Below are 23,702 nucleotides of genomic sequence, written 5' to 3' on the forward strand. Positions count from 1 at the left end.
TTTGTTAATTTTTTCATTAAATCTTTTGAAGAAAAGTTGTATATTTATTGAGCAGCCGCTTTTTAGAAAATCCATATATGTACTGGGTGATCTACAAAATTGACCCACATCCGAAACGGGCAGTTTTTTCCCTTTTCACTTTTAACTTTGTTTTTATTTACTAAAATCTTTTAATGAAAAATTGTATAGGTATTTATTAACCGGATGTCGTTTTGAATCTTTATACTGGGTGTTCCACAATCCTGATGCAGATTAAAATTATGAATAGAACGAAACTTTCCTTATTGTTTTTACCATTTTCACATTTTGTACTGAAGTCTGCAATATTTTTATGAAAAATCTTATACACTACCAACCAGGTGTTTTTTGCAATTTATGTACAGGATGTTTGGTAAAACTTACACAGGTGGATTAGATTTTTCCTTATTCATTTTTTTATTCATTTTTAAATCATTTGAAGAAAAGTCGCTTTTTTAAAAATCCATATACTAGATGTTCTAAAGAATTAAGGGCAGTTTTGTTTCTATTCACTTTTAGCTTTGTCTTTATTTACTACAGTCTTTTAATGAAAATTTGTATATTTATTAAGCAGATGTTTTAACTTATTATTTTATCATTTCTGCCTTACCTACGTAGTCTTTGGATGAAAAATTTTATATTTACTAACCATATGCCTTTTTTGGAAGTTTGGAAGAAACTTTTCTTATTCATTTCTCCAGCGGGGCCTACTATTTTTGAAAAACATGCTCATCAAACTTTTATATACAGGGTGTGTAAAAACCAAAGTATAGGGTGTTTAAAAAAATGTTATATTTACTAACTGGCGAGGAGAGCACCGCGGAGCGGTGCTCGGGCCGCGCGCAGCGCGGCTCGAGGGCCGAAGGCCCGAGAGAAAGGTCAAACTTCGCGTCAGCGAAGTTTGCTTACCTTTCTAGTTATATTGTTAAAAAAATAAAATTTTCTACATGGTAAGCAAATGTTGGTTTAACATTTAAAAGATTATAGGAACAAACTCGGAGAGTGATAAACCTAGAACTAGACTTTTAAGTGCTGTGGAAGAGCATCATAGGAGCAGTACAAGTACCAGATTAGCCACAAGATTTCAAGTATGTCATATGTTGTAAAAATCAGGTGAATAAACAGATTATTTATTTATTTTTATGTATTTTATTTATCCTTATTGATTTATTACTGTTTGTATTTTCAGTTGGATTACGTGTTAGATGCTGTTTCATAGTTTATCTTATTTAAAAATTAAATAGATTCTTAACTCCAGGCTACGCTTCCCATTATTATTAGCAATAATTCCTACAAATTTACTAATAACACCCCCTCCCCCTCCTACACTAAATGATTACCAATTACAATAACTATGTTTAACATACAAAATTGCTTGATTTGTTATACAAAGCTTGTGGTATATGTTGTTTACTTTGTCTATTTTGGTTCTTTGTTATTGCTTCGTATTTTAGCTTTTCTGCGTCTAGTACATATTTTAAATTATTATAATTAATACCTATATCTTGTAACGTAACCGAAGAAGCAATAAAACATTGCGAAAGCTTTTACATAGAAAAAAGAATGTTATCTTAAAAAATAGGCTTTAATCCCACTAATAAGATTTTAAATTTAATACAGAAGCCACGAATATCTTTTCTATACAGGCTGTTACAAATTCGCTTCTCACTACAGGGATCTCGGAAACGGTAAGAGATACGAAGTAGCTTAAATTGGGGCAAAGTTGCGTAATCAGGGGACTAACATTATGTCTCTAAAAAATCAAGGCTAACATGATTAGTTTTCGAAATATTTGAAAAAAATTAAATGTTGGAAACCCGTTTTTGTTTAATTTCAGCCTTGTTTGAGGCGATTGAAAAAAGGAGAACACTTTCTCATGGCAACTTTTTGCCCTCTATCGAATAGCATAATCTATTTTTATATGAAACGTTTCATCTCTCCAGGACCATCATCAACATCATTTTTTAAATACGACCCTGGAAATTTTATTACATTTTTTTCAAGTCTTCATGACCCCCAATACTGTACTGCCTTAGCTCGAACCAGATTCAGACGTTTTGTCTCTAAAAATTCATATTCAGTGCTCAAAATTCAATCCAATTTCGATCTAATATTTTTCAGTTGCGGTTACAGGTATAATAAATTCTGATCATATTATGCTTATCTTCATTCTCAACATTTGCCAAAACGGAAACGTTTTTGAACATTTACTGTAATTTTTTAAAGTATAATATTTATTTGTAGTTTTGGTTGTTCATATGCATATTTAAGAATTAATTTGTCATAATGAAATTAAAATTGTAGTAATGTTTTAATTTTGACGCAACAACTTATCCAATTATGTATGAATGAATTATGTATGATGGAGATTAATAATATTTTAATGTAACGTGTGATGGTAATAGTTTAAATAACTAGGTAGATTTCAAAGGGTCTAACGACATTTAGAGTGTACGATAATTCAAGAAACAGAAATCTTAAAAAATATATATATATTTTGGAACGAATACATTGAAGATGAAGTTTTAGAGACAAAACGTCTGAATCTGGTTCGAGCTGAGGCAGTACAGTTTATTGGGGGTCATGAAGGCTTGCAAAAAATGTAATAAAATTCCCAGGGTCCTATTTAAAAAAAATGAAGTTGATGATGGTCCTGGAGAGACGAAACGTTTCATATATAAATTGATTATGCCATTCGATAGTAGGCAAAAAGTTGTCATGAGAATGTGGTCTTCTTTTTTCAATATCACCTCAAACAAGGCTAAAATTAAACAAAAATGGATTTCCAAAATTTCGGTTTTTTGCAAATATTTCGAAAACTAATCAATGTTAGCCTTGATTTTTAGAGGCATAATGTTGGTCCCGTGAGTATGTAACTTTGTTCCCATTTAAGCTACTTCGTATGTCTTACCGTTTCTGTAGTGAGAAGCGAATTTGTAACAGCCTGTATATATGTATATTGTATATATACAGGCTGTTACCAACGGGAACTGCGCGATATCTAGATATCGATATCTAGGCTCTACTGCTCCGAAAAATTTGAAAATTTGGCAACATGGCAATGTCCCTAGGGCGAACACAACTAAACTATCTAGAACGCTCTAGCTCTTCCGGTTATACCGGAAGTCGACACCAACTTCGTTATTTTAAATGGGAGACCCTATATATTATTGCATTTTCGGATTCTACATGAAATTTGAATCACTTTATTAAATATTCCCTTTACCTAGGAATTATAGAATTTGAGATATTAATATTTAAAGAAAAAATTTGATAGATGCAAGGGTCCGCGGAGATGCTAGTAACACTTTTCAGGAGCGTGATATCAAGTGGAATTTTGGTACCTGCAAAGAGCATAAGTAACACTAAATTATGGCATGCCAACAAATTAAATAATTTAATACTAGGTGTTTTATTTTTGCTGTTACATTTTGATAACTTCAAACGTCTATAACTTTGTTAACTTAAATGGAACACCCTGTATTATTCTGTCGTATGCAGATTGAAATTTCCTTTCAAGCCATATAAGCATTGTTACGATTGCCTATACTACTTTTAGTGATATTTGCAATTTTATATTTTTTGGGCAGTTTTTCTCGCATCAGACCTGTTGTCAAAGTGGCCATGACCAGAAACAGTCCAAAAGCAACTTAAATAACTTGACATTTGTCAAGTTCGTTGTCAAATTATTGTTGCGTCCGAATAGTTAAATTTAAATAAAATTGCCTGAAGATCGTTTAAATTATACTAATGATGATTATTTTAATTTGTTTGTTATTTATGAAAAAAAGCAGCAAATTCTCCACATGTTGAAATTACTTTGTCACATTTACACCACATCAGTTGAGGAGAGTTGTTAGAAATAAGAGGAAATGAATTGAACAGTGCATACCAAATGATGGTGGACTAATAGAAAACAGTAATATTTAAATATTATTTCGTTGTGAAACTCATTTCCGGTATAATAAAAAAATATATAATTTGGCTGTCCTATTGTGAGTACCCTGTATGAGTACAAACTGCATGCTTTGGTTAATAAAATTGTCAAAAAATATAATATCAAAAAGTAGGCTTTTTTCAGTACTACCACATAAAAAAAAAAATTTTGGAAATCGGCCAACCCATCCTAAATTCGGAGGTGTTCCGACTTTAAGAATGACACTATATATGTCTATAACGTGATGTGAATTTTTACGACACGCGACGTAGATTTCCACGACACGACGTCGCATCGTTATACGATATCGCAACGTGCCACGTCACGACGTCGTAAGCCTGAAAGACGGCAGTTACCTTGGGCGTCAGTTTACACTGCAGAAACACCACTACTCGGGCAGCTACAGTGAAGACACCGTATGTCCAAGGGTCTAGAGAGAGTTAGACTTCACACATGAATAAAAGTCATACTTGATAAATATTTACATTTTTATTAACTGTTCAATACTATATGCTGTCTTACACTACTACTCTAAAGTTAGGGTTAGACGGTGATAGTTAGTAAAATAGCAAAACAAGCAAGCGATTATTATGTCAAGCTGATTCAGATACCAGGTGAGAGAAAGAAGCGATCAAGCTAGCAATAGCAAAGCTCATTGTAGGCCTGGCTACTATCTCTAATTAAAGAAAAGAAATGCAATAATAAGACCAGAGCTCTTCAGGACTCGCGTACGGCTGGCAGGGCTGAAATATAAAAACGTGATTAGTTCTGACCTCCCTTTCAACTCATAGAGTGAACGCGCAGTGGGATCAAGCATACCAGATATTGCGACAATACCACGGGGTCGTAGGATGGATATCTGAAAAGAAAAATATGGTTAGCTACGACCTGCGTTTCAGCTCATAGAAAGAATAGGAAAGGCGACAGTCTATGATCTGAACGCATAGCGGCATCAAGCACCCATCCCTCTTAATATTTCTGTTATTGACGGTTTTTGTGATGAGTAAATAAAATGATCCAATTTCTTGCGAGGATGGCTATAAAATTGCTAATTGAATAAGTCATCATTTAATCTAACAGTGGTATACTTAGTTAAATACTGATTTGAAAATAATGGAAAACAATATGTATTAAAATGCTGATATTTAAAAGAGGTAGGTATAGGATAGATAGAGAGTAAAATTCTACAAAAGGTTTTGATTAAATATACAGGTCATGTCAACAGAGATAAAAAATATATGTAGTACTTCATATAAATTTGTTTCCTATCAGGCTTTTTTATGGTGTTATTCGCCTTCAAAGAAATGAGTTTGAAAAACAAATTCCAATTATAACTTCTGAGTTGTTACCATGACAACAATGAAATTTTGGCATTAAAGTAACTCATGGTAATGTTCATTTCCAAGTTTAAACTGATATTCAATATGCCTGGATTATACAGGAGCAGACGAAATTATCCATTTAAATTTATACATCTCTGACAGCGTTGCCAAATTTGGCATTTTTCTTTCATAGTTCGATTCCTCTCTCACTTTGCTTAAAAAAGGTATACCGTATATCAGTCGACATCTTGTACCGTTTTTGAAACAGTCGAGTCCAACTCACGCTCCACTCATAACAAAGCTACAGTTTGAATGAATTCGATAAACACAACCGATGTTGACGGATGGATGAGAGATGGGTGCGAGTGTCATTTCATTTCTTTAGAAGTAAATTATCTTAATTATTTTCTCGTTGTTTTACCAGTTCACATGATTTACGGATTTTAAATAAAGGATACAAATTTTCGCGAGGATATATTTGCTAATTATATTTTACATAGTTTACACACAATACATTTTTGAACGCGTACGTATCTCTACCTGAATTTGACCTAATCTTGTTACGTTTTCAGGTTAAAGACACACATTATCTCTACTAATTATACGTGCTTGTTGACAGTGATCTCAATTTCCAAATTTTTACAAAAATGTTAATATCGCATTTTTGATACATGTATGTTAATAAAATTCGATTTTTTTCAAAAACGGTACAAGATGTCGACTGATATACGGTATACCTTTTTTTAAGCAAAGTGAGAGAGGAATCGAACTATGAAAGAAAAATGCCAAATTTGGCAACGCTGTCAAAGATGTATAAATTTAAATGGATAATTTCGTCTGCTCCTATACTTATAATCCAGGCACATTGAATATCAGTTTAAGCTTGGAAATACCCCTTCATTTTTGACATAACTTTTCCGGGCACCCTGTATAGGGTGCTCCATTTAGAAAAAACAAATTTTGGCTGTTCGAAGTTAAGCAAATTTGATAATACACCTTGTGTAAAATTACAACAATTTTGAAAGTAACTGTAATAATCTCACTTCCAAATATCAATATTTCAGCTTGTACGATGTAAAAAATAGGCAATTTTGAATTAGGCTATCGAAAAGTAACCTTTTTGATAGAATTGAGATATCTCGAAGACCATTAGAGATAGATATAGGGAAGCTTGATAAAAGTCTCCCTAAAATTAGGCGTAGAATCCAAATATACAGGGTGTTCTATTTAAAATAAGCAAGTAGATGGCGACAGTTGGACGTAAAAGAATGTTAGTTGTATGTAGTTTCGGAAGACCATACATTTTAGGGGTTGTGCATTATGGAACAACAATTTTTTAGTTTCATGTTCTTTTATAAAATTACTTTTTTACCATTTTTTAATTAAAATATTCTTTTTATTTTGAAAGTTGTTTATTTTCGAAGCCTTCTCAGTTAGAAAACTTAAATATTGTTGGTATTCTGAATATTTTATATTTTCCGCACATCTACACAAAAAATAATAAGCGTATTTTTGGAATGCATTTTAGCCCTCTTTCCTTTTTCAAATAAAATACAGTGTTCCATATAAAAAAAAACACAAGTTACGGTCATATCACAAAAACTAAAAATTTATTTTTATGCCATCGAAAGTATCTCAAAAAAAGTGCCTGTAGAATGTTCAAACCGATCTGGAAAGGGATACCAGAAAAGGGCTTCAGTCGGTTTAGCAAAAACTCGAGAACCCTGCAGCTCGAAAACGGTAACAAAGAAATGTGATTTGCGCCATTGTTATTTTCTCGAAAAAAGGGCTCTGGACTTTATCAGATTTGCTCTATCTATGACAGATTCGCAGTAACTCTTTAAAACCGACCAATTTAAACCAGTCGGTACCTACTAAAATGGATTAAAATTAGGAAACTTTAAGGTAAATGTGGTATTAATAAAATTTAATTTGCAGACTTAACTCATCATTTTTTCAACGGGGGAAGGCGTTCTGGGTGTGTGATTGTTCGGTACGAAAAAAGTTTATATCGACGTGTCCGAAAACGCCCGCCTGTGGCGCTATGCCTGTTTAAAGGGGCCATTAAGATACAATTTTATTACAATATCTCGAAAATGCTTCGAAATAAATTGATAAAATTTTATACAGAAGTACCATTTATTACGAGGAATTACTTTAAATTGACACATTGTTTTCAAAATACGTAATTTTTTCATTTGTCAAATTCGTATTTCTTTTTTCGAAAATCGAAATCCTTGACCATTTCTACATAAAAAAGATATACTTGTTTCATTACAATGTCTGCAATTGTTTTCCAGAAAAAGCTGGTTTTAATTTCTTATGCTTCTACTGATATGTGTTCAATAGACATGGAAATATTAGATTTTTGTTTTCTAGAATGTCATGAAAGACAAAATGCATGACTTACGTTTCGGTTTGACAGTAGCTGTTATTACAATAAATGCAAAAATGGTGTACTTAAGTGCTTCGGAATATACATATATTGTGTATATTTATGGTTTCTGTGATGGAAGTAGGAGAGCGGCCAGCCGCGAATATCGGAGATGGTTTCCTAATAGGTGTCAACCTTGTAGATCTATATTTACATTAGTAAAACATTTCAGCGATTACGTTTAATAGGTACCACTAATAGTAACACTAACGTGAACAACATTACAATGTTAATGATAAGGAAAATGTAGTTGATGCTGTATTAGATAATCCTAGTTTAAATGTTCGCCTTATAGCTACTGGACAAAATATATCAAATTCCTTCGTTTAGCACACACTTAATCGAGTAATGATGTACCCGTTTCATTACGAGTACACTCGGGCACTACATGAGAGAGATCATTAAACAAGATTTGAATTTTGTAATTGGGCTTTAAATCAAAACACAGCAGATAATACATTTCCTTTTTCTGTTCTGTGGGCGGATGAGGCAACTTTTGCACGGAATGGTATAAATACAACACATAATTTGCACACCTGGTCTCTCGAAAATCCTTGCAACATTGGGATTAGAAATTTCCAACAACGTTTTAGTATAAATGTTTGGGGTGGAATTTTCAATAACAATGTATTGCCAACTTTTGTATTGAATCCCCGCCTTAATGCCAACCATTATTTAAACTTCCTGCAGAATCAACTAGAGCCAATTTTAGACGATTTTCCTCTTGCTCAAGTGCAACGGCTGTGGTTCCAACACGGCACATTATGCACGAAATACTATTGATTGGCTCAATAACCAGTTTCCCAATAAGTACCTCTGTATAAAATGTTATTAATTTATTTCTAAGCATTTTCGAGATATTGTAATAAAATTGTAACTTAATGGCCCCCTTAAAGAGGCATAGCGCCACAGGGGGGCGTTTTCGTACCGAACAATCACACACCCAGAACGCCTTGCCCCGTTGAAAAAATGGTGACTGAAGGGTATTTCAAGTCCGCAAATTAAATTTTATTAATACCACAAAGGGGCGTAGCGCCACAGGGGGGCGTTCTCTCCCCTGAGCATGATCAGGGGATTGTAGACCCGCATGATGGGATTGGCGGGATCGTAGCGTCCAGGGTCTCTCTTTACCTCCGGTACGAGTACGTTAGACGCCTGCTCGGAGGCTGGAAAGTTTCCTGGCATCTCATTCCTTTACCTCTTGACGTAAGGCCCCCCGGCCATCAACGAGGGAAAATGAGATTTCCGATCCTCTGTCATCGTTTTGAGTTAGAGGAGCACAGTTGGAGATTCCACGACCTACTTGTTTGTGGGATATGTTGCGACCTACGCGGCCGAGCACTAACACTGAATTGGTTTTCCAATTTAGAACACTTGGAAATGTTTGATTTTGGTTTTTGTATCACCCCTGTATAGCACTTTGTTCGGGTCTGATATAGTGTGAAAATCACTGTGGTGAAACGTATATCCACGGAGATTTTTGGCTTTTTGGCTTTCAAATATCACTAAGAATGAAAATTTTTCTATGCGCATAAAAAAAACGTGGCCTTAACTTTTGGCGGCACAATATGTTTAAAAAATTCGAAAAATGTCATATTTTTCTTCCTATTTAATTATGTATCTTTTCAAGAGTTGATTTTAGGCGAAAATGGAAGAGGAAAAAATGTTTATAATTAAATTTTACAAAATATGACTAGTTACAAATCGAATGAATCATGATTATTATTATAGAAATCGAAAAACCGCCAAAAATTGGGTTAAAAACATTATTTTTTAGAGATTTTTTTTTTGGGGTCTTTAAGTTGGGTATAGGACCTTCATACTGGGCTCAAGAAAAGTTCATGTTACTTAGAATCATCACACCTAATTTCATCAAAATCGGTTCCATAGATTTTGCCTAATAATTTTGCAATCCAGATTTTGAAAAAAAAATGCAAATTTTCAAAATTTTGCACAGCAAAATCCAAGGCCCTTAGATACTTGAAAATTTAATCACATATAGAAGGGCTATCAAGCTTTCAAACGCTTTTTGAAAAATTCGAATCCGCCAATTGGGAGAGCTCTGGCGCTTTTTTAAACATTGGTCGCATTTTTGTACTTATAAACAATTAGTATAATTTTCTGAATATTCAATCAAACCAAATTTTTTAAAGCTGGTTTTAAAAGTTATTGGAAAGACGCTTCTTTAAAAAAAAACAGATCGGTTGATCAATTAGTTACGTAGTTATAGCCGATCAAAGTTAACCGTCATTTACTCTAAATGTACTGGGACATCCGGGCTAATTTTTCGAAAAATACCTTTGGTATTCCGAGTTCTTACCAGGTCTAAGTTTGCAATACTTTTCTTTTAAAGTTATTTATGCAAGCGAGAAATTCAAGAAAATCGTACGGGTGTTGGTGGTGGGGAAAGCAGAGAGCGCGACCGCTTCGGCCTGCCCGAAATTCAATCGGCGTTTTCAAAATATGTCGAAAATTAGTAATTAATTAATTAATTAATTATTAATTTGATCATCATTTCTTTTGTGGTTAAAGTATAATTCAAATATTATTTACTGTTTAAAATATAAGCAAATGAGAAATTAACTCATTATATTACAAAAATAAAATATTATAGTACAAAAATTCGACCAATGTTAAACAAGCGCCGGAGCTCTCCTAATTGACGTATTCGAATTTTTCAAAAAGCGTTTGAAAGCTTGAGAGCCCTTCTATATGTGAATAAATTTTCAAGTATCTAAGGACTTTGGTTTTTGCTGTGCAAAATTTTGAAAATTTGTTAAAATTTTTTTTGAAAATCTGGATTGCAAAATTATTATGCAAAATCTATCGAACCGATTTTGATGAAATTTGGTGTGATGATTCTACATAACATGAACTTTTCTTCTGCCAAGTATGAAGGTCCTATAACCAACTTAAAGACCCCAAAAAAAATCCCTAAAAAATAATGTTTTTTAACCCCATTTTTGGCGATTTTTTCGATTTTTACAATAATAATCATAATTCATTCGATTTGTAACTAGTCATATTTTGTAAAGTTTAATTACAAACATTTTTTCCTCTTCCATTTTCGCCTAAAATCAATTCTTGAAAAGATACATAATTAAATAGGAAGAAAAATATGACATTTTTCGAATTTTTTTAACATATTGTGCCGCCAAAAGTTAAGCCCATGTTTTTTTTATGCGCATAGAAAAATTTTCATTTCTAGTGATATTTGAAAGCCAAAATGCCAAAAATCTCCGTGGATATACGATTCACCCAAATATGGACTCTTTGAAACAGATACCGTCTGGACTAGCACGTGAGCTTGAAAGCTTGCGTTTCAGAGTTTAGTTGAGAACGCTGATTGAGTGTGGGTGTATTTTTTGTTTTTATTAAGAAATAATAACAAGAAATAGTATATAGGTAAATTTTATTAAAATTCTAATTTTGCATACATTACAGCAAGTAGCGGTTTTTGTTCAATTTAGGATGTCGAATTGAGTCACTCTCACCAGGAACTATACCCTGACTTAAGAACTGTAAATGTCGCGGGTGCACGTTCGTTGGAGTGGATTCCGGCACAACTGCTGTCGCGGAGTCCGATTCAGTGGCATCAAATATTGGAACGCGACGTTGGCACTTCTGCCGGGTCTGGTTGTCATGGTAGCTAATGGCCTGAAACTATACAGAATTAGTACAGGCCCGGAGGCCTGTCGTGGGGTGGATTTTGGGATGGATCCGTCTGAAAAGTCGGCGAAATTTTCGTGTCCTCCGTCTCGCATCGGTGATTGCGGGGAAAGCCTCAAGGCCATCATCCTATGAAACGTGGACATCTGAGATGCTTCTGTTCATCGTGACGGTTCGACGAACAAAAATTGGAAACATCGGTTTTCTTGGTTGTTTCCCGGTTTCGACGTGCGTGTGTAGCGGTCGGCCTTTGCCTCCTAGACATCATTGTAGACCACGTCGCTGGCATCGCTTACGAAGCGTTATGCGGAAATTTCGAAACATCCGCGAAATTTTGTGCAATTTGTATTATATTGGTTTCATTTGCATCATTTTGGTTAATACATTCGAAACAGGCGATTTTAGAAGTTCGGTCGTTTTGGCTTACTACAACAAAATCCCGTGCATTACTTCTCAGGTATTTCGTTTTAGGGGGAACAATACAATACGACAGCTGCTGTGGTGCTATGATCAATGACGGAAGTATTGTGATTAATATGGCGAGCAACTGAGAAGCACCGAACTTAACGTTTATAATTTTTTCAGACTCTTTAGAACCCTTAAAATGTCTAATTTTTTGTATGTAATGTTAAAATCGCGAGAGTATTCCAATGGATTAAATACTAAAAATTTATTAAATTAGTCCATTACCCACTTTCTCAGTATGAGACAATTTTTTCAAACCCTTAACTGATCCTGTTGGCGCTACGGTTTTTTCTTTCATGAATGATGAAATAAAATTCATATATGATAAAGCTTGATTTAAGTTAATGTGAGAGACTGATACTGGTTGACATTTGGCCATCTCTAAGGTTTTCCGTGTTTATTTCTTTCTTAAACCGCTACTTCTCACACAAGTTATCAACAACCAATTGATCGTATTAATAATGTTAACTTTTACAGGTGTATTAATAAGAAAATAAAGAAATACTTGATAATATGAAAAACTAAACTTTTTAAAAGTTTTAAATGTTATATGTTATATTTACACCAGTGACTACCGTAATTTAAAAGTTCTCTAGCCATACTCGTGCTTGTTACTACATCACAGGAGAAGGAAAAGATTACTTATTACATTTGATCAATTCATTTAAATGTTACATACAATTTTCTAATTTTGCTTTGCTTTACAGCAATAAGTTTTAATTTCAATTTGACATTGACAGTTGAATTTTAAAATGCTGATTAATAGTTATTTATTTTTAGATGTGAAGATTTTTGTCCCATAGGAAAACATGGAAGTGAATGTAAATCTGAATGTCGCTGCCAAAATAGTGGAACCTGTGATCCTGAGACAGGTTACTGCTTTTGTAAAGATGGTTGGACCGGTTTAGTTTGTGCAAACAGATGTCCATTTGGATTTTGGGGTTTGAATTGTTCTCAGCCATGTGATTGTTATAATGGAGCATCATGTAATCATATTAATGGATCTTGTGAATGTCAACCTGGATTTACAGGAGTTCGGGTAAATAAATTTGAAACGTAATCTAGTAATACAATAAGTGTAAGTAATGCTAACAGTATACAGTTGTTATAAGTATTTTTTTAAATACCTCTCCCTTCCCCTCACCTCTCCTATCGTCTCCTTCCTCCTCTCCCCCTTTTCCTTTTTCATCATCCTTCTCCCCCTTCATTCCTTTATTACATGTAGCGGGAAAATTATGTTTTAAGTTAGTTGTAAGGTTTCTGCTAACTGATATGTCTTATGCGGATGATGCATGTCCTCTTTTACCCATGGATCATCAGATTTGTTAATAGATCAAGGTTTGTTACAAATAATTGGACCTCCTAATTCTATTAAACCCTGAGTTTAATAGCATATTTAACTATTATGTATAGGTAAGATAAGTATTAAGGTGTTATTGTGAATAAAAGGAATAATTCATATAAGTTTTCTTAAACAGAGGACGTATTTGGTTACCTACTGGTATATTTCTGACATTTATATTATTTATTTTAAAGGTTTTATATGTTAAAACTTCTGATTGTTGTAAACCAACGTCATGGTGCATTTGTTATTAACCTATCCAATAACATCCCAAACTGATAACTAAGCATTTAAGTTCCAAACATCCTGGAATTACATCATCAACCTAAACTACAGTCTTCAACTTTAAACAGAATTTCCAAAGTTGCAGTCGCCAAAATAGTCATAACCTTGCACGTACAGATAGTATAAACATTTTTCATTCGGTGTCTTAGAATTGATTTATCGGCACCACTATGAAAGTTGGTAAACCATTGATTTATTATAAACTAAAACAAAACCCGGAGATGTTGCTTCCTCATAATCTTTTCCATACTTGTACCAACAATTCTTAGTTCCAGGTTTTCGTATTGCAGTATATGCCATAAAGGTAATTTATTACTCTTTTGTCGTATCAGTTTTCCGTTCCATGGCATGCCACAGCTCTGTTGATATCCAGTCGTTCATCGCTTCGTGGCTCACGGAAAAGCTTTTCGTAAGGCAAAACGCCCGTTTCTGAGCACGGATTGCGAGAAAGCGCGCAGTGTCGCCGATTAATGTACAAGCCGCCGCATTTCGAATCCGCGTTGATTTCGATAAATATTCTATATAAAAAGTTTGAAAAGGCATCTGGTCATCAAATACATATTTCTACATAAGACTTAAATAAATGTAGAAAATGGTGAAAATAAAAAATAATTCGGATTGGCAGTTGCGACTCGTACATTTGAGCTATCGCAGACCCACAGTGGATGGTGCTTTATACATTATTTAATAGTCTATTTCGCCACGAAAAGAAATAAAAATCTTGAAACGTTCAAATACCGTTTTCTCGCAGCGATATCGATCACGAAGGAGGTAGTTTCCCTCCTTCGTGCCTCTGACGTTAAAATAACGACTCCCTTCGATCAGTGTAGGAGTGAAAACAATCCGCAGCTTTTAATATACAGGGTGTCCCGTTCATGTGCATGTTCCTCATGGAAAAATAATAGGGGTAGTTAGACGTCCTGTTTTCGAGATACATTATGTTGCAGTTGTTACTTTCCAAATGGTTTTCCTTAATTATCTTTAAATCGGCTAAAGAAAAAATGTCAAAATGTGTACACGAGTAAACATCAACTGTGCGTTAAGAATAATGTGCAAACGGTTTCTTTCTGAAAAGCAGCGTCGCCGATACAGGTAATTGGAGGGGTACAATCGATAAAAAGATATGTTAAATGTTAAAATTTATAACATTTCTAAACGGTTCTGTAAACTCTAAATCATACTACAAAAAAAGGTATACTTGTCGAATTTCATAGAAGCAAATGGGGGACAATTTCAGCATCTACTGTAGTATTTCGAGTTTTGCTCATTTATTTAATTGTGCAGCTGTTTTGTTCTGTATGTCTCCAAGTCTGTTTCCTGATATTTTTCTATTTGTATCACTTTTTTAGGCATTGATATCCATCAACAATTCAGTCCATTCAACAATTGTTTATTTTAGTAATGGTAGTGTAGTAGTTTACAAAATTATAAATTAGTTATTAATAGATAATTAATTACCATAATCCGTTTATTTTGATTTATTTGCGTTAGTTTACAACAAGCTGAAACTTAAAATAAATTTTAATTTTTTTTTAGTTAATAAAATGTTTTACAATTTAACTGTTTCATGCGATACGCAAGAAATTAAAATGATAGTCTTGAGGGTTGCTTTCGCTGTACAGCAAGAAATAAACGCTCTCTCAACGGTAATAATAAAGAATTTTATTGAAAACTAATGTATAGAAAAAACGTGTTGACGGTGTGAGTGTTCGTTGGAGAGTGCCCTCGGTCGTAGGTAATTTGGTAGTTGCTGGTAGAAGTCCCTGCTCCTTGGCGCCACTCTGCAGGTTTCGATTTCCGGGAACTTCGTGGTGTGTCCGGCGGCGTTCTTGACGTTGTGCTTAAAAATGGGTCACTTGCGAACATGTGTACCCACACACCCCCCTGCCAGTATGGATGCCATCACGGAACTTGCAGTCGGTCAGGGAAACGGACCCTTCTACCGGACCTAGTGATAATTGCCTTGGGTGTGGTTGGCACGGATAATGGGGCAGAAGTTCATGGAATGTTCTCGTTCCTGGTATCTGTCGCATCATTCAAACAATGCGCCGATTTGACTCTGTCTATGGACACTTTAACTTCGTGACCACGCACTAGCACCGTGAATGTTTTGTCGTCAAGTTTGATCACTGCAAACGGACCATCATATGGGTTTTGTAGTTGAGTTTTGACGCCGTCCGCACGCACAAAAACATATGTCGCTGTTGCCAAGTCTTTAAAAACCAATGGCGTCTTCTCGCCATGGCGTTTAACTGCGGCTGGACGTAAGCTTTCCATATGACGTCTGAGGTCCTTAACAATATTCGCTGAGCTCTTCGTTTGTCCTGCGGGAATGAAGAAATTCTCCGGGTTGGCGCAGATGTTGTCCGTACACCATCTCGGCTACGGTAGCTTGAATGTCTTCTTTCCATGCTGCACGTATTCCCAATAGCACAGTGGGAAGAATACTAGTCCATCGATCGTTTTGGTGGCATTTTATTGCTGCTTTTAATTGGCGGTGAAAACGCTCTACCGTGCCATTTGCTGCTGGGTGATATGCGGTGGTTCAGACATGAGTCGTACCTAGTAAACTATTCAGGCGTCTGAATAGGTTATTCGCAGGTGTGATCCAAATCTGCAAATCCAATTCGCATATAAAGCGCGAGTTACAGTTTCTGCCTCCTGGTTCTCTAGCGGGATTGCTTCTGGCCACCTGGTGAAACGGTCTACGCAGGTTAAGCAGTAGCGGTAGCCCTCGGATGGCGGCATCACGACGATATCCACGTGGATATGTTCAAATCTCGTTGACGAAGGTTGGAATGAACCTGTCGGAGAAGTTACGTGTCGTGTCACTTTTGCGCGTTGACATTCGACGCAGCAACGTGCCCATCGTCTGCTATCACGCTTTATTGACGGCCAGACGAAACGTTGCGTAAGGAGCTTGACTGTGGCGTTAATACCGGGATGCGAAAGACGATGCATCGAGTCAAACACTACTCTACGAAATGGCTTGGTGATAAACGGCCGGGCCACGTCCGTAGATACGTCACAAAATACAATCGCGTTCGTGTCGGGTATTTTAATACGCTTTAGTGTGAGGCCGTGTTGTCCGTCGACGTACTCCTTGATTTCGTCCTCAGAATTTTGTTGCGATGCTGCGAGTGCCTCATAGTCTAAAAGTCGCGCATATCTCGTTTACCCTGGACAAAGCATCCGCTACAACGTTTTCGCGACCAGCCATGTGATGAATGTCTGTCGTAAACTGGCCAATGAAGTCTAGATAGCGGAATTGTCGCGGTGTACACTGACTCGACTTTTTCGCGAAGGCAAACGTAAGCGGCTTATGGTCGGTGTAAATCGCGAATGTTCTTGCCTCGATCATATGCCGGAAGTATTTAACTGCTTCGTAATTCGCAAGAAGTTCGCGGTCATAAGCAGCGTGTTTGCACTGAGCTGGGTTAAGTTTTTTCGAAAAATACCCTAGCGGTTCCCAATCGTTCAAAACTTTTTGTTGCACAACAGCACCAATTGCAAAGTCAGAAGCGTCACACACTAGAGCGATTTGCGTATTTTCACCGGGGTGCGCGAGTAGAGCTGCCTGTGCTAAGCTCGTTTTAGCCGCCTCGAAAGCACTTTTCGCGTTTTCTGTCCAATTTATGGGTGCTTTCCCTTTCACATCCCCTTTAAGCAGGTCATTCAGTGGCGCCTGGGTACCTGCTGCGTTGGGTACGAANAGTCTAGATAGCGGAATTGTCGCGGTGTACACTGACTCGACTTTTTCGCGAAGGCAAACGTAAGCGGCTTATGGTCGGTGTAAATCGCGAATGTTCTTGCCTCGATCATATGCCGGAAGTATTTAACTGCTTCGTAATTCGCAAGAAGTTCGCGGTCATAAGCAGCGTGTTTGCACTGAGCTGGGTTAAGTTTTTTCGAAAAATACCCTAGCGGTTCCCAATCGTTCAAAACTTTTTGTTGCACAACAGCACCAATTGCAAAGTCAGAAGCGTCACACACTAGAGCGATTTGCGTATTTTCACCGGGGTGCGCGAGTAGAGCTGCCTGTGCTAAGCTCGTTTTAGCCGCCTCGAAAGCACTTTTCGCGTTTTCTGTCCAATTTATGGGTGCTTTCCCTTTCACATCCCCTTTAAGCAGGTCATTCAGTGGCGCCTGGGTACCTGCTGTGTTGGGTACGAACCGTCGGTAGAAGTTAAGGGCGCCAAGGAATTGTCGTAATTGGGTGTTCTCGTCGTCGGTCGCCGCGGTTCACTCTTCGAGAATAGCTTCGTCATTGCCAGCGACATCTCCACTAACTGTTGCTCGAAGCGATTCAGTCTGTCGTCTTCTGATCGGGCATAATTTTCGACGTAGTTTCCTTGGCTGAGGCTCATGTTGCTTGCTGCTTTGCGCGAACTAAAACCACTCTAATTGCACAAATTCGCGTACTTTCGTTGAAAAGATCACGTCGGGGTCACCACTTGAGGGTTGCTTTCGCTGTACAGCAAGAAATAAACGCTCTCTCAACGGTAATAATAAAGAATTTTATTGAAAACTAATGTATAAAAAACTAATGTATAGAAAAAACGTGTTGACGGTATGAGTGTTCGTTGGAGAATTCCCTCGGTCGTAGGTAATTTCGTAGTTGCTGGTAGAAGTCCCTGCTCCTTGGCGCCACTCTGCAGGGGTCGACTTCCGGGAACCCCCTGGTGTCTCCGGGGGCGTTCTTGACGCTGTGCTTAAAAATGGGTCACTTGCGAACATGTGTACCCACAGTCTTAAATGCAAATACTGTTGGTAGTTAAATGTCTTCAGCTCATTCAATGATAAAGTCCTCTTTCAATTTAATATTTTGTTAATGTACTTGTGCCGCTTTATGTGAGCAAAAAAAAATGCGACTAGATTTTTTTCGAGAATGGTACATGCTACCGAATTTCGAAAAGTATACCTTTTTTTTGTAGTATGCTTTAGAGTTTCCGGAACCGTTTAGAAATGTAATAAATTTTGACTTTTCATCATATTTTTTTTCGATTGTACCCCTCCTATTACTTGTATCGGCGGCACTGATTTTCAGAAAGAAACCGTTTGCACATTATTCTTTACCCACAGTTGATATTTACTCGTGTACAAATTTTGACATTTTTATCTTCAGCCGATTGAAAGATAATTAAGGAAAACCATTTGGAAAGTAACAACTTCAACACACTGTATTTCGAAAACAGGGCGTCTAAGAAAAAACGTTACATGAACTACCCCTATTATTTTCCCATGAGCAACTTGCACACAAGTTTTTTGAAACATGAACGAGACACCCGCGCTACTCGCGGCATGAGCTCCGCTTCGGGGAGCATTGATTTGCGCAAATAATTTTGAATTATCCTCATCAGCATCACCATCATCTACCTCTACACCACCATCATCTACACCATCATCTGTATCATCATCTACATCACCATCGTCTACATTACCTCTACATCGCCATAATCTACATCTACTGTCGGAGGTCCAAAGAATGTTATCCGCTGGAGTAATACAACGGAGTCACTCTGCGTATAGCTCTCCAATAGTACTCGTGCCAAAATCTGATGGCACTACTAGGTTTTGTGTCGATTATCGAGCCACTGAAGACTAAGTGACCCAGTTACCAGTTATCCGGGATATCCTACGAGGAATAGGCCACGCCAAGATCTTCAGTTCCCTAGACTTGCGTAGCGGATATTAGCAGGTAGAGCGTTAACTGCGTTCAGCACGCCCGACGGGGCGTCTTACGAATTTTTGGTGATGCCTTTCGGGTTGAAATGTGCCCCGTCGACGTTTCAAAACTCATGGCGGAGGTGTTAGAAGGCTTCATTGATGATTTCGTACACGTCTACCTCGACGACATAATTATCTATTCCCGTACCCCAGAAGAACATATTCAACATCTTCGACGAGTCCTGGAGCGTCTTCAAGTCTACGGTTTACGATGCGCTCTAGAAAAATGTAAATTCGGGGCAACCAACTTGGAATATTTGGGGCTCAAGGTCATAGCCCTAAATAACGAAGCCCAGGAAAAGCACGTGCTCAAAATCCATTAATTTCCTACTCCTAAAACGCGAAAGGAATTACAGAGTTTCTTAGGGACAGCCAATTGGCTACGAGACTACGTGCCTAATTTTGCAATGGTGTCCGCTCCTTTAAGTGATCTCGTTGGAAAAAACAATTCTTATGGACACCACAGGCAGAGCAAGCATATCACGCTGTGAAAGAAACACTATCGAAACCTTTAACTTTAAGCCGTCCGGATCCAGATATGGGTATGATCTTGCAGACCGATGCAAGTTCCCTGGGTATGGGAGCTGTTCTCTACCAAGACGATCGTGGTGGACAACGACGTAAATACCACTGTAATGAACAGGAGGTGCTTGAGGTGGTATGGGCTTGTAAACGTTACCGGGATTTGCTGGAAGATCACCCTTCCAAGTCGAGGACTGATAGTAGTGCCCTGTTGTGGTTGAGTAAATATAAAGACGTTAGAGCGAAGTTAACAAGGTACGCACTCTTATTACAAGAGTTCAATTTTACTGTCGAACACTGTCCTGACCGTAGGAATCAGTTACCAGATTTTTTATCCAGACACCCCGAGGAGATTCAAGAATCACCTATTGACGAAACTAAACTCGGTTTGCCGGAAGGACCTAGTGAAGACAAAGGACCACCTGAGGAAGTGGAATCATCCAGACGAGGCCTTCATCAACCCTATACAGTTGCATCAATTGGACCTACTGGGAACATCATTGTATGATATAGTAGCTGCGCAAACCCAGAGTCCCGAATATCAAGCTACTCGAGCGAGGTGGCGCCGACTCAAGACGGGGGAAGAAAAGGCTAAGGAAAACTGGCAGAAAACGACTACGTGTAGAAGATGATTTGATCTGGTATGTTCGAAATTCTCTAAGGCAATTGGTAGTTCCACTTAATTTATGGCAGAAAGTAATCTATCATTATCATGATTCCCCATCCGCTGGTCACCCTGGCCGTGAGGAGACAGTACAGGCCGTTACCGAGTTATATTATTGTCCAGCTGTACGCAAACAAATTAAGACCCATGTAAAACACTGCTTGATCTGTGCATCATCCAAGCGTGGAGGCACGACGCAGGCAAGAGCTCCGTTGAGACCACATCCTCCCAAGAGACCATGGCAAGTTATAAGTTTAGATGTAATGGGCCCTTACCCGGTAAAGAGACGGAAGAACAAATATATAATCGTTATCACAGACCTTTGTACAAAATGGGTTAGAAGAAGTCTTTTACCGGTGGGGATACCCGGAAGAAATAATAACCGACAATGCCTCTGTTTTTCGTAGCGCTGCCTGGGATAGATTACATAACCGACATCACATTAAAGAGTATACTACACCTGTTTATCATCAGCGCTTCAACCCGGTCGAGCGTCGCAACCAAGAGGTAAAAAAGCTATTAGAATACATCTTCGAAACAAGTCACCAACATTGTGGGATCAATTTATTGGCATCATCTTACTTGCATTGAGAACGCGACGAAACGCGGCCATTGGGATGTCTCCGAGTGAGGCTCTGCTGGGAGCTACTTTAGTAAGAGCAGGCGAGTGGTCTCATCCGGAGAGGCAAAGGGAGGTCGATAACCAGAGTCAATCTAGAAGACAACGAGAACAACAGATTCTACGACAACAGACGGCCTTCAATAGAAGATTATATCCATTTCCGTGGGAAGCTCCGGTCAAATTTCAACTTCATGAGGTCGGTAGGGAACTTCCCAGGAACGCAGGAAGCACAAGGGGAAGTCTGGTCTGGCCCGTTTAAGATCAATCAAATTAAGGGAAATGGTGTATACGAAATCGATCTATAGCTAAATTAGAAGATAATTGGTCTTTGAGTGAAGTGGCTGCTGATTTAAATATCAGTAAGAGTTGTATATTTTATATTAAACAACGCTGACAAGAACAATAATTACAAAGACCTATCAGGCAAGGTGTCGGGAAGGTTTCCAGTGACGCGGAAGACAATGCCTTCTTCATTTTCGTCGCCATCTTCATTGTCATCATATTCATCTTTATTGACATCATATTCCTCTTCATCTACATCTGTAGTTTCATCATCATCATCACCATCATCGTCATCTTCATATCCATCTTCCGCTTAATTTTCATCTCCAACTTCACTTCACCTTGATTTTCATCATCATTATTGTCATCGTCATTTTCATCGTCATTTTCATCGTCATATTCATTGTCATATTCACTGTCATCTTGATCGTCCGTTTCATCGTCATCTTGATCGTCATCTTCATCATTTTCATCATCATCGTCACCTTCATCTACATTTTCATCACCAACATCATCTTCATCTTCATCGTCATCTTCATATCCATTTTCAGCTCCATCTTCATCGTCAACTTGATCTTCACCTTAATTTTCATCTTCATCGTCATTGTCATTGTTATTCTCATCGTCATCGTTATCATCGTCGTCTTCATTATTTTCGTCGCCATTTCCATTGTCATTATTGTCCTTCATTTTATCTTCGTCTTCATCGTCATCATATTCATCTTTATCTACTTCATCTTCATTTTCATCATCGTCATATCCATCTTCATCGTCAACTTCGTCATTGTTATCGTCATCGTTATCGTCAACATCATCTTCATTTTCGTCGCCATCTTCATTGTCATCATATTCATCTTCATCTACTTCATCTGTAGTTTCATCGTCATCATCATCATCGTCATCTTCATATCCATTTTCATCTTCATATCCATCTTCAGCTTCATTTTCATCTCCAACTTCATCTTCACCTTGATTTTCATCATATTCATCTTCATCTTTATTTTCATCATCTTCATCATCATCATCATCATAAGGTAATATCGTTAATCATTATCATTATTAGGTTGGTAAATGTAAAATTTTTCATAAAAGACTTAATGCATAAGGTAGAAAGATAAAAAGAATAAGGAAAAGTTTCAAATTTATAGAACATTGAGATAAAGATTCAAAAAGACGTGGTTTTCCCGTAAAAGACTTTAATAAGTAATGTAGAAAAAGGTTATAAGAGAAAGGAATATTCGAATCTGTCCGTAATTAATACCTGGGCCAATTTTCTAGAACATCCAGGATATGGATTTTCGAAAAAGTGTCTAGTTAGTAAATATATAACTTTTCATCAAAATATTTCAATAAATAAAGTAGGAAAACGTGAAAAGATAAGGAAAAGATCAGTCCACCTGTGTCAGTTTTCTGAAACATTCAGTACCTACATAAATTTGCAAGAATCATCTGTTCGAAGTTCAACGCAATTTTTTTTAGACATCCTGTATATTACAACCTATTTGAAAAGTTATATTTTCGTATTGAAAAATTTAAAAAGAAAAGTCCATAATAAAATACGGCATACAGCAACAAGCAAAAAAGTTCTTAGGTATAGTTGTTACGATATTAGTTGGAACCGCATAAAAACATTTAACTCATAAACGCCAAGGAATCCACAGGTGCCCAGAAAACATAGGACTGGAACGGCCTCGTTTTAGAGATACAGTGTGTTGAAGTTGTTAAAAAAATTAAATTTTTTGTATATATCTCCGGAATCTATTAACCGATCTCAATAAAATTTGGTACAGATAATGTATGACAGTAGGCCCTGCATTACCTAAAATATTAGCTCTAAAGGTTCAACCAGTGGTGTACAACTGGACAGGATCACCCCTTTTTTATAAGAAAAACCTACGCCACTATATTTTTTACAAGTTATTGTAACAGATTTATATTCTAATGCACAAAATACGTAAAATAGGTAACTTGAATTTTTTCCGTAAATTTCACCGTTCTCAAGTTATTCATACCAATACAATCCCCTTGTGGCAGATACTTCTAATCATAATATTACAATAGTATTTATGTTTATGCTTAAAAGTAAGTGCAATTTGTAATCACTTCAACAAAATTCTTTACACTCGTCGCTTTCATCTTTTTGGATTAAAAAACGTCTCGGCAACTCGGGATGAGTAAATCGAAAATTTGAAAAGTTCTACATAAAGATGGTAGAAATCCGTACCATTTACAACCTGTGCAAAATTTACTTCCGGAAGATGCAGAGAGACACCTGAATTTTTGTCAGTGGTTGTTAGAGTCACAACATAGTCCAGAATTCTTACTAAAAATACTTTGGATCGATGAAGCTACGTTCAATCCTCATGAAATTCGAACAAGATCTTTTCAAGACGAATTTTCTGTGAAAGTGTGG

At 36.9% G+C, this 23,702-nt stretch overlaps 1 protein-coding gene across 1 annotated transcript in view; it reads right to left on the minus strand.

The window, feature by feature from the left end:
* Positions 1 to 21,413: 21,413 nt before the first annotated feature.
* LOC108915974 (protein PIF-like) overlaps positions 21,414 to 23,702 on the minus strand; it is a 17,002-nt gene continuing 14,713 nt past the window's right edge. Inside the window, exons 2-4 of the mRNA XM_023456556.1 lie at positions 21,952 to 22,299; positions 21,631 to 21,870; positions 21,414 to 21,583 (exon numbers count right to left, since the gene is read on the minus strand). Coding sequence (XP_023312324.1) covers positions 21,414 to 21,583; positions 21,631 to 21,870; positions 21,952 to 22,299 — 758 coding nt within the window. The remainder of the gene's footprint in view (positions 21,584 to 21,630; positions 21,871 to 21,951; positions 22,300 to 23,702) is intronic.

This window comes from Anoplophora glabripennis, unplaced genomic scaffold (genome assembly GCF_000390285.2).
Source record: "Anoplophora glabripennis isolate ALB-LARVAE unplaced genomic scaffold, Agla_2.0 scaffold1716, whole genome shotgun sequence".
NCBI lineage: Eukaryota > Metazoa > Arthropoda > Insecta > Coleoptera > Cerambycidae > Anoplophora > Anoplophora glabripennis.